Raw genomic sequence first — 12,305 nt, 5'->3', positions numbered from 1 at the left:
ATTGCATTTATACCTTTGGTTATTACCTTTCTAGTCTCTGATTTTGTGCAGGTTGTTTGAAAGCTCTAGCCATCTGAGATCTACTTTTTGGTAGATCACTAAACCACTTCTAAAGGTGAAAGGTTATCAAGATGTGGGCTTTGTGTGTATTAGGATAGTCTGCTTTATCCATATATTTTAAAGTAATCATATGAAACAGAATCAATGTTGCAGTCAGTTATCAGTCTCAGAAATAGAGAAAGTAAGGTATGTCCAAATGCTTCCTTCCCTTCTTTAGAATCATACAATACCAGATTGGAAGGAATCTCAAGGATCATCTGGTCCAACCTTTCTCGGCAAACACACGGTCTAGACAAGATGGCCCAGCACCTGTCCAGCTGAATCTTAAAAGTGTCTAATGTTGGGGAATCCACCGCTTCTCTAGGGAGATTATTCCAATGGCTGATAGTTCTCACTGTAAAAAGTTTTCTTCTTGTGTCCCAATGGAATCTCCCCACCAGTGATTTGTACCCATTACCCCTCATCTTTTCCATGTGACTCCTTGAAAAATAGGTGTCTCCATCTTCTTTGCAGCCACCTTCTAAATACTGGAAAATGGTGATAAGGTCTTCCCTAAGCCTTCTTTTCTCAAGGCTGAACAAACTCAGTTGTCTCAGCCTTTCCTCACGGAGCAGGCTTCCCAGTCCTTTGATCATCTTTGTGGCCCTTCTTTAGACCATCTCCAATCAGTCCGCATCTTTTTTATTGCATACTGGGGACCAAAGCTGAACAGAGTGTTCCAGATGTGGTCTGACAAGCACTGAGTAGAGTGGGAGATGACTTCTTTCTCTCTGCTGGTGATGACAGCGAGTCAGCACACTGTTTGCTCATATTGAGCTTGTTGTACACCAGGACTCCCAGGTCCCTTTCTACAGAGCTGCTCCCTAGCTGCATAGATCACAGCCTGTGCTGCACTCCTGGATTATCTTTCCAGATGCAAGATCTTACACTTGCCCTTGCTGAACTTCAGAAGGTTCTTGTTAGCCCATTCTTCCAGTCCAGCTGGGTATTCCTGCAGTCTAGCTCTCCCTTCCAAGGTGTCCACTCCCTCACTCCATTTGGTATCACCAGCAAACTTCATCAAGATACCCTTGGTCCCACAATCCAGATCACAGACCATAGCCAGTTCCCACCCACCGCACAGACCACTTCTCCAGATTGTAACACATTGATTTCTCTATTAGGGGGCAGTGGGAAACCATTACTGAAAGCCTAGGAGAAATTCAGGCAGCTAATGTCCACTGCTTGCCACTCATCAACCGAGCAGGTTACTTTGTCATAGAAGGCAATTAAGTTTGCCAAGCACAATTTGCCCTTGATGAACCCATACCAGCTTTTCACAATCGTGTGCTTCATTTGACTTGTAATAGCCCCCATTAGGAAAGTTCCATAACTTTCCGAGGGACAGAAGCGCCTATAATTTCCTGGATCATCCTCTTAGCCCTTCTTGTAGACGGGGGTGACGTTAAACTACTTACAGTCTTCCGAGACTCCTGCCCATCTCCATGACTTCTCAAAGATTATGGAGAATGGTCTCACAATGATGTCAGCCAGCTCCCCTGACACTCTTGGATAGATATTGTCAAGGCACATCACTTTGTAGAGGTCAGGCTCCTGTAATAGTTTGCATACCAACTCTTCCTCCATTGATAGTGGGTCTGTGTTTGCATTAACCTGTTTTTGCCCCCCAAGGCCCAAGAGTGCTGATAAAGACAGAGGTGAAGAAAGTGCTGAGAACTCTGCCTTTTTAGCAGTGTTGGTGACTAATTCATCTCTCCTGTTAAACACTAAGCCAATAACTTCCTTCTGTTTCTGTTTGTTGTTTACATACCTGAAGAAACTTTCCTTGTAGTTTTTGACATCTACGGCCAATTTCAATTTTAGCTGAACTTGTGCTTTTCTAACTGCATCGCTGCATGCCCTGGCAATATCCTTGTAGTTCTCAACGGACAATCATCTGCTTTTGCATCTCTGGTACACTTACCTCTTGGTAATTTTACTCTTAATTTACCTACTTCCCTTACCTTTAAAGGGGATGAACTGTTCTTGTGTTTCCAGGAGAGTATTCTTGAAAAACTCTTTGCACTTGCTAGTTCCTTTATCCACCCCATGGAAGCCCCCCATGGAATCCCTTCCAAAACCTTTGTCTTTGAACTAATCTTCAGCATGCTCAGCAGAATCCCAAACTCCACAGCATCGTGATCACTGCAGCCAAGGCTATCACTAACTGAGATATTACAAAGCAAGTTTTCTTGGTTTGTGAGTGGCAAGTCCAGCAGTGACTCATTCCTGGTTGGCACGTCTAACATTTCTATGACAAAGTAGTCCTCTATGCATTCCAGGAGCTCCATGGATGACATGCAAACTGTTGACCCAAAGCTTGCTTAAGTGACCCAAGTATAGCTCCACTGGCCTTACTGTCTTGGTTTGGAGGTTGGTAGCATACGCCTACTGTAACATTTTTTTCTTTCCAATACTGGATTTTAAAAGGCAAGCAAGCTCTGCAGAACCTCTGAAACAGGCATGTGTAAGCACCTTCCTTCAAGAGATGGTTCTGAGCTCTTGGACTCCAAGTGGGGAATGCCACTCAAGAGTCACGTCACAAAGAGACTCATTCATGTTCTGAAACTCCAGGATAGAGGGATTATTACAACAAATCTCTACCTATCCATTGCCATGAGGGGTTTCAATTCTTCTTTGGAATATTATGCCTAAAACTTCAGCACGTCAGTCCCTATCCGTACCTTCAAGCGGATCAAGCCTCAAATTAATCACGTTCAACATAAAGTCACTCTAAACCTCAATACTATTTGACAGAAAATGAGAAATGTTTCTACAGCTTTAGAACAGTTATGTAATTTAGCTACAGAATTTCACAACTGGCTTACCACAATAATTTCCATAGGAATAGGAACTGGGAGCTTCTTCTTAAACCGGAGATTGATTTCCTTGCCAACTAACAGTAGAACAATGCATGTTAATCCAACAATCAACGCAGCAATATTGGTTGTTGTTATTTTTGAAAGCACAGCAGCTATACTCTGTAATAAAACAGAAGTATCACAATTACTCCATAAAGATCATATTTGTTCAAATGAGTTCATTTTCTTAGTAAATTTGCCACAAAAGAATAAATTGTACACTTGTGTTACACTGTGTTCTTATTCTCCATTTATAATCACAGTGAATCAGTGTCTCACCAAAATCTCCATTGTTCCCAAAACCCACAGATGTTCAGAGTATCTCAGGGACACAGATGCACTTGCAATCATTTACAATACCATTCATCCTCAAATCGGGCAAAAACTTAGAGAAAAAATCTACCACGGGGGAAAAAGCCCAAACTAAATCACATCTTTTGTCCTCAACATTTTCACATATACGACATACTGGCAGGTAACTGAAAGCAGTTAGTGCAAACTCCTTCTAATACCTTCAAAAATTCTTTGGCAAGTCACATCTACTTAGAGCTGCATAAACCATTCTAAAACACTAAAGCTGATGATATAACCATTGAGGTAACCATAGTAATATGATTAAATAACAGTGATCTTGCAACGCTGCTGAACTGGCCATTATTTCAAATATCTTTTAGTTGAAAACACTATTAAAAGGGTGTTAGGAAAGAAAACTTGCTGGACCACACAAGTTGCTAAAGTGTGTATGATCCCCCTACCAATTACTCCTTGTTCTTCTCCTGCATTAAAAAAAAAATAAATTACCACTGGAGAAGTCTTTAAAAAAAGATGCACATATACCTCTCTTTAGACAGAAGGAAAATTCTGTCTAACTATCAGGATATTATACATTCAGATGTCGTGGCAGTACACCTTGAATTTATACCTTTGCTCTTATTTGCATGGCAGTTAGTATTTCTGCTTTTTGAAATAGTAAACGAAACAGCCAATTTAGGAATTAACCATTAGCGCAGCTTTGTTTCCAAAAGGTTTGGAGTATCTGCACAAATATACAAGAAAGATTCCCACAAAGTATTTTCCATAGCCTCCATGTAGTTGAAATCCTGAAGCTTTGTAATTGCTGAGCCATCAATCTGCTCAAAAGCTTGGGTTTCACAGATATCTGAGATCTTGTCTATTATTCCACTCAAGATTTCTTGTCCGCAAAATCAGAGCACTGATTCTGCAATAACAACTTAGGGCTTCATAGGAGGGCAAATCAGATTGAGACGCATTTCAACTCTGCCTGTTCATAAAAGCAAGAAAAATAATGCTCATATAAATTTAAAAGCCTTGCTTGTTGATTTCAATTAGAAATGTCCCTTTAAACAAGTAACATGATGCATGGTATCCATTATGGTTTTTTTAAAGCAAAACTATACATTTTAAATTAACGTGAACAAAACCTTTTGGTTTTACTTAAGTCACACTAACAAAATCCTAAGTTCTACACTACGTGGCTTTTCTTCTGTTCTCTTACATCACTGTGTTAGACAGAAGGCAAATGGATAATTAGACTATGAGCTACTTTAATTACTGGATCCCTTCATACTCTGAACAATCAGTTTTAACACTCCAGGTCTTTGATAAATAGCAACGTTTTACACCAAGTGTCTTTCTTTCAGAATAGTTCTTCCCACTCTCTAAACAACAGGTACATTTATGTTGACACAGCAGTTTGTGTCCAACTGCTCTACAACACAGAGGGCAGACTGGACTGTTCAGAAGGTTGGTTGGCAAAGCCCATGGGAGACAGTCCTTCAGGGCAAGGGAGCCCATGAGGGCTGGGCGCTCTTAAAAAAACGAAATCCTAGCAGCTCAAGAGCAAGCCATCCCTGTGTTCTGGAAAAGGAGCCGGTGGGGGAAAAAAGCCAGCTTGGTTGAGCAGGGAGATCTTGAGATGCATCAAAACGAAGAATGTCTATGAACTTTGGAGGAAGGGACAGGTGTCTTGGGTGGACCACAGGGAGGAAGTGAGATCGCGCAGGGAAAAAATCAGGAGGGCTAAGGCCCAACTAGAAATCAACTTGGCTAAATCTGTGAAAGATAATAAAAAATCTTTCTAGAAATACATTAACAAGAAAAGGAGGACTAGGGAGAATATTCAGTCCCTATTGGATGCAGAAGGAACAACAGTGACAGGGGATAAGGACAAGGCTGAGGTACTTAATGCCTTCTTTGCCTCAGTCTTTAATAGTAAGGAAAGTTGTTCCCTTTGTGTACAAACCCAGGAGTTAAGAGGAGCAGAATGAGGCTCCCATGATCCAAGAGGAGGCGATTAGAGACTTGCTTGCCCAGCTAGATACCCATAAGTCTGTGGGGCCAGTTGGGATCCACCCAAGAGTATTAAAGGAGCTGGCGGATGTCCTTTCCAAACTCCTTTCCACCATCTTCCAGCAGTCCTGGCTGACTGGGGAAGTTCTATTGGACTGGAGGCTGGCTGATGTTGTGCCCATCTACAAGAAGGGTTGCTCCCTAGAAGAAGGGAGGATCCAGAGAACTACAGGCCTGTCAGTCTGACCTCAGTGCCGGAGAAAGTCATGGAACACGTGATCTTGAGTGCTATCATGAAGTACATGCAAGAGAACCGGTCAACACGGGTTCACGAAAGGCAGATCTTGCCAAACTAACCTGATCACCTTCTATGACAAAGTGATTCGACTACTGGATGAGGGAAAGGCTGTGGATGTAGTCTTCTTGGACTTCAGTAAAGCTTTTGACACAGTTTCTCACAGCATTCTGCTTCAGAAACTGTCAGCCTCCGGCCTGGACAGGTGCACACTCTCCTGGGTTGAAAACTGGTTGTATGGCCGGGTCCAGAGAGTGGTGCTAAATGGAGTTAACTCCAACTGGAGGCCAGTTACAAGTGGGGTTGTACCCAGTACCAGGGCTCGGTACTGGGTCCAGCCCTGTTCAGTGTCTTTCTCAATGACCTGGATGAAGGCATTGAGTGCACCCTTAGCAAGTTTGCAGATGACACTAAGCTGGGAGGAAGTGTGGATCTGCTAGAGGGTAGGGAGGCTCTGCAGAGGGATCTGAACAGGCTGGACCGTTGGGCTGAGATCAGTGGGATGAGGTTTAACAAGGCCAAATGCCGGGTCCTGGACTTGGGGCATAACAACCCTATGCAGTGCTACAGACTGGGGGAAGAGCGGCTAGAAAGCTGCACGGAAAAGAAGGACCTGGGGGTAATGGTTGACAGCCAACTGAACATCAGCCAGCAGTGTGCCCAGGTGGCCAAGAAGGCCAATGGCATCTTGGCTTGTATCAGAAACGGTGTGACCAGCAGGTCCAGGGAGGTTATTCTCCCTCTGTACTCGGCACTGGTGAGACCGCACCTTGAATACTGTGTTCAGTTCTGGGCCTCTCACCACAAGAAGGATGTTGAGGCTCTGGAGCGTGTCCAGAGAAGAGCAACGAAGCTGGTGAGGGGGCTGGAGAACAGGTCTTACAAGGAGCAGCTGAGAGAGCTGGGGTTGTTTAGCCTGGAGAAGAGGAGGCTGAGGGGAGACCTTATTGCTCTCTACAACTACCTGAAAGGAGGTTGTGGAGAGGAGGGAGCTGGCCTCTTCTCCCAAGTGACAGAGGAGAGGACAAGGGGGAATATCCTCAAGCTCCGTCAGGGGAGGTTCAGGCTGGATATCAGAAAAAAAATTTTCATGGAGTCATTGGGCACTGGAACAGACTGCCCAAGGAGGTGGTCGAGTCACCTTCCCTGGAGGTGTTTAAGGAACAGGTGGATGAAGTGCTTAAGGGTATGGTTTAGGTTGTGTTAGGAATGGTTGGACTTGATGATCCGGTGGGTCCTTTCCAACCTGGTGATTCTATGAGCACAGCTTATACACAGGAAATAAAGAATAATCTCATCAGAAATTGTGTGTGAAATTAAATAGATATAGACAGGGCAACATCCCGAGAGTAACATTTCCTAGCTCTGCAAAACATGGCTGGTCTACAGTGAAGCCTATTTGCTAGGGCTTCAGGCTCGTATTTTATTAGGAGGGTAGCTTTTTCAGTAGCACATTTCCCCACAATGTGCAGGAGATATGCTTCAATAAATATTACCTGTTCATATTAAAAATCTGCATTTAGCAGAATCCTAAAATGTGCCCATCTCAGACTATACTATCTGCCATGTTACACCCAAGCTGCACTTTAAGATGCTCATATATTGCTATGGCGCTTAAGACCTCGTACCCAATTTTGAGTACTGAAGCATTATTCTACTTACTGCCAAAATAATTTAAAAAAATAGGAAAAGGCTTAAGTACTAGATAAAGACAATGCAGAATTTGCACGTTTAGTAAATGTAGTTACTCACATATACAACTGAGAGGGGTCCACTGTATCGCTTAGTCTTAATGCCAAGGAGATACTTTAACTGAGAAGTAAAGACATGAACCGCAGCAGCAGTAGTAAATCCTCGCACCAGAGGCTCTGTTAGATAGATTGCTACAAACCCAAATCGAAGTAGACCTAAACACAACTAATGAAGAAGAGAAATATTAACCACTTGACTCCCACTGTAGCCTGAACTACAGCACTGTGTACCAGACAGGCCACAGGACGTCTCTTTTTACCTCGATGCCCAAGCCAGATGAGGCAAATCAGAACTTGGCCTTTTTAAAGCCACAGTTCAGTAAGCAGCTATCAATGCACCAAATCTCCTATGCCACTGGCAGGTGCAATGTAGGATACAGGTAAACATGTTTGTATGCATTTAGAACAGATTAGAAGCCATCGGGATGACTTTCTTCCCAGTGGGGTAGGGAAAAAAAAAAAAAAAAAAAGGTGTAAGGTCCATTTTTCCCAGTCAAGCCAAGATGCCAGACAAAGTCTTGCCATCAACGAATCCCTCCCCATTTCTGTTATGTGGCTGTCATGAAGCAACCTGGATTCTACACAGTGTAGTGCTGAAGCACAAGTCTATTGATCGAGGGTCTGTTAAGACCCAGTGGCCCTGGCAATTCCAATTCTGGCAGCAACATCTGAACTTGCCCTTACAGCAAACTGAAAGCACATACCTGGATAATTCCTGAAAGAAAGGCAAGAGTCACAGCTATCTGTACCCTTTTGGCATCTCGAGCAGAGTAATATTCAAGGGAGTCTGTACTATTAGTAGAATTATAGCCTACAGAAATAATTTCATCAGGCACTTGTCTCACAGCAACACCACCAACCATCATACTAATCACAGCAAAGGTGCCTGAAATAAGAGGAAGAGGAAAATAATCGGTTAATATCCTGGTGTGTTGGGGTTTTTTTAGGAGTAATTCTTATTAAGAGGTATGTGGAATTAAACCATAATAGAGTTTCCTACCTAAGTATTGTATTTTTCAGTCCAAAATCTGGTCCATTAAAGCTAGTTAGATCGTGAACATACATCTCTATGGTAAATAAACACCATCACTGTTTTCTATCTCAGTTTACAGATACATCCTGACCACACAGACCGTTCACTGCAGCGAAGTTACTATTCAAGAGTTCACAGCACACATTTCCAAATCTAATCCAATAAAAGATGTTCTTCTATTCCTTACCAAGTAGGATGGATACAGTAGCAATAAAAAAACATTGCTAATGTTTGACACATTTGTGTTTCTCCTGTTTGCTTACATCTGGATTTATGGAAAAAAAACTAACACTTTCTTTTTCTCAAATTTTATTTTTTGCAACTTTAACATTCACACACACACACAGAGATTTTTCACTTATCCACACAGATATACCTATTGATATGTGCTTGGAGGTTCCAAAAAAAGTATACAGAAAGACAGGATAAAATGAAGAATATAGGCCAAATACTGGGGGAACAGCTGCCAGCAAAGCGTAGGCTAAACCTAGAAAATAAACACAAATATCTAAGTTAGGGAAACAACAGAGAAACTGTATGAAGCAAAAGGATTTAAAGCCTACTAAAACTGAGCTCAACTAATAGGAAATCTAGCAACATATCACAGGTTTTAAAAACAAGAAGTCTTGCAGGGAATACTCTTTAATATGTATAATATTGTAGGGCACTGCCTAGAAACCTGACGGTTTGACTAAGGAAACCAGAAGTCTCTAATTACAGGCACTGCAGGTGTGTGCGTGCGTGTTTGTGCGTACATCTGTGCACTCACTGTTTTGCCTTTGTGGCTGGGAGTACTTAATAGACAACAAACAGGTTTTGTTGCTTTTGCTTTTATCTGTCAAAAAAAAAGTAATTAAAACCACCCAAACACCATAACCACTGGCACACATTTGATTTTTCTCCTCCTCTTCTAATCAGACATGATCTTCATGGTAATCTATGACTGATTCACTTCCCTCCTCACTCTCCCTTCACATCAGAACAAGAGGGAAGACATAACAGTTTATGTTTCTGCAAAACATATGCCAAAAAATAAAATAAGTAGGGAAACATTGTTTACAATCTGTAAGGTCACAAGGCTTATATGGTCTGGTATTCTTCCCAAAAATTAAATCCTTTTTGTTATTAAGCCTTGTCCAGTTCCAAACAGTGGAAGTGCAATCCACACCATTCCTATTTGCAGGTCAGGCTCGAAAACACGGCAATAGAGCTGTGAGGAGCAGTCCTAAGGGATTGTGAGGAGGGACATCTCCCACGGTGCTCCCTCGCTGTGACTGAATGTGCTTCTCATGGGAGCAGGCTTACAAGCAAACTATGTGCACCACAGATGAGACACGTAACTGTCCCAAGCAGTTCCAACAAAATCGATAGCTCTACACAGCTTGCATTAACAAGAATCAGACACCAGAACTGAACAAATGGGCCTCCAGAAGAAAATGCTGTATCCTCAGTCAGCTTGGTTCTCCAACTCGCCTTCACAAGTGCAGACTCATGACACCTGAGGAAGCTGTGTGTTCTTACCACACTTGGCCAGACTGGTTCAAGGTAGAAGTGAAAAGCTCAACGGTCAAGTGCAAATTACAAAAAACAGAAATGGTTCACCCACCACAGAGAGACAGCGATACATGAAAACACCTCTCCCTATTAATTTATTTTCAAATTGAGAGACAAAGCATCAGGTTACTATGGAAGAACAAAGACAGTAAGGGATCTTCTGTGTCATCCAAACACTCTTGTGCAGTGTAATGGCTCACTTGGCCTTGCTCATGCCCTAAGCAATGTCCAATGTCTAACCAAGAATTCATATTCCTATCAGAACCAGATTGATGTCGCTTATTCTCTTGCAGCAATGAGCTTTTCATTAAGTACTTCTGAAACTCATCTCACACATAGTCTCTGCCCCAGGGGCTACCTCTCATGTCAAGTGTATCAGCAGAACACCCTGTACTGTAACAGCCTAGCCTTTAATACAGTGATGAACTTAGGAGTACAAGTGACCTGAACTAAAACTCAGTGGCTTCAAAACCATGAGAGTGGGTCTATGTGAAGTTCCTGATCTGAATATCCTTTTATTCTTTTTCCTTTTCATTTGTACTGGCATTTTTAAAAGCCATCAGTGCCAAGGAAATAAAAAGATACTGACATGACAGGAGTTCATAGCTTAAACACCCTGGTCATTGTAGTTCTGCCTGGCACGATTCCCAGGCTTCTTTGAACTCATGCTTGTCACAGTTACATACACTCCAGAAAAATAAAGCTCAATTTTTGTCTTTTTAGAAAGGGAAAGATTAGGAGCAGTTCAAGGGCATGTCTGGAGTCACTGAAGGAAAGAATAATGTTTAGTTTAAAACAAAGTCACAAAATTAAGTACAAAGTTCACTGCTGGCCACTTAAATTTTAGTGTCCTTATCTGCTCATCACATAAACTGTGTTTCAGTATACAACTGGTAATGTTTGTGTCTAGTGTATGACAGATGTGCATGACAGTTAACCACATTAGTTATCAGTTTAAGATAAGCTGATGTTTATACTTGTGCAAGAAAAAATATCCTTAATTATAAAAAGTTGCACAAACCCAGGAAGCTACAGAAATAAATCAACTGCACAGACTACATTAGGGTATTCCATTGCTTTAACGGGCTACCGCCGATTAAAATGTAGGCTTCTTGGATTTACAGATTAATTTTTAGGCTTGCCTCAGCCTAAAGTAGAACAACTGAGGTGGAAATATGAAACAAACCAAAATGCAAATAAACTTATGTATGTTTAATTACATTGCCCTTAGCATGAAGACTCTTCCATGGATGTCCCCCTGCACAATTTCAAGAATTCCCTCTAGTCCAAGACATCCTGAGGGAATCTGCTGGGAGTGTGGCAGCTGTTGTGAATGTGCCACTCCCAGAGTGGTGATGGCACCCCATAATGATCCTGCTGTAAGAACACTGTCACTTCCTGACTCCATACCAGTTCTGAAACTGGTACTAGTAAAGTCTCAGGCTGAACAAAAGATTTCACTGGCTCAGTCACCAAGAGATGAACAGAACAGTAAAAACTGACTACTTCATCTTCCACAGAGCCAGGACCAGGTTTCACTTGGGGTGAAACTTCCAAGGAATTTAATAGAAATTCCGCAGATTCGCAGTCGTGTTATAGAAGGTACTTTTGACTTATTTCCACCATATAAATCACTGTTCACGACTATGGTTCCAGCTTAAACTAGAGAATTGTAGCCTTAAGAGAAAAACAGGGATCATTCTGATTTCTTGCACATTCTTCTCTGTTTGAATTTAGTTTCATTACTTTGCTACAGCTGCTCTCCTGAAACTTTCTGTCTACTAGACACTGCTATCCTCTGTAGGAAATTTGCTATAACTTTCAGGACAAGGAGATTGGAAAATAATTGGGTGCATCCAACAAAAGTTTATACATGCACTTAAACTGTAAAAACTTGTTCTGTCATTGAGAGCTTTTGGTATTCATCAGAGAAGAAAGTTTCTTTCAGAGTCTGCTGCATATCACTGACTTGTAGTTTTTAGGGAATCATCATCATCTGCTGGGCTGCAGAATGCTATACTGATCTCCACACACACACCTGAAATACACATCCTACTCTCATGAGCACCTGCTCAGGAAGCCAAGCACTACCATAAAGGCACACACAGAAGAAGCAAAGAGCAGGATAACTAAATCCAGAGAGATACTCACCCTGAGGCAGCTGCATAACCCCAGTGCTTATACCTGAGATAATGTCTCCTAATAAGTATTCCTTCACTGGGTAACGGGGAAGCCATTTTAAAATTGGTAAGAAACTGTAGAGATGAGACTTGGCTTTCTTAGAAGAACAACTGAAAACACAAAGCAGAAGGAAAAAGGTAGACACTAGCAGGGGACAAACGGGTCGAAAAACATTGTCTTTTATCCGTGTGCAGGGAAAAAGGCTTTGAGCCCTGATGACA

At 42.0% G+C, this 12,305-nt stretch overlaps 1 protein-coding gene across 4 annotated transcripts in view; it reads right to left on the bottom strand.

Moving 5' to 3' along the window:
- The window catches only part of SLC26A5 (solute carrier family 26 member 5), a 41,083-nt gene that overhangs the window by 13,032 nt on the left and 15,746 nt on the right, over window positions 1-12,305 (bottom strand). For all 4 annotated transcript variants that reach the window (XM_054055864.1, XM_054055871.1, XM_054055882.1 and 1 more), the window contains 5 exons: window positions 12,055-12,194; window positions 8,726-8,836; window positions 8,021-8,202; window positions 7,318-7,482; window positions 2,928-3,080 (listed from right to left, as the gene is read on the bottom strand). In XM_054055864.1, the coding sequence (XP_053911839.1) occupies window positions 2,928-3,080; window positions 7,318-7,482; window positions 8,021-8,202; window positions 8,726-8,836; window positions 12,055-12,194 (751 nt within the window). The remainder of the gene's footprint in view (window positions 1-2,927; window positions 3,081-7,317; window positions 7,483-8,020; window positions 8,203-8,725; window positions 8,837-12,054; window positions 12,195-12,305) is intronic.

This window comes from Cuculus canorus, chromosome 1 (genome assembly GCF_017976375.1).
Source record: "Cuculus canorus isolate bCucCan1 chromosome 1, bCucCan1.pri, whole genome shotgun sequence".
In the NCBI taxonomy this organism is placed as follows: domain Eukaryota; kingdom Metazoa; phylum Chordata; class Aves; order Cuculiformes; family Cuculidae; genus Cuculus; species Cuculus canorus.
Note: the sequence above shows the minus strand (reverse complement) of the source record. Positions and strands in the feature narration are given on the sequence as shown.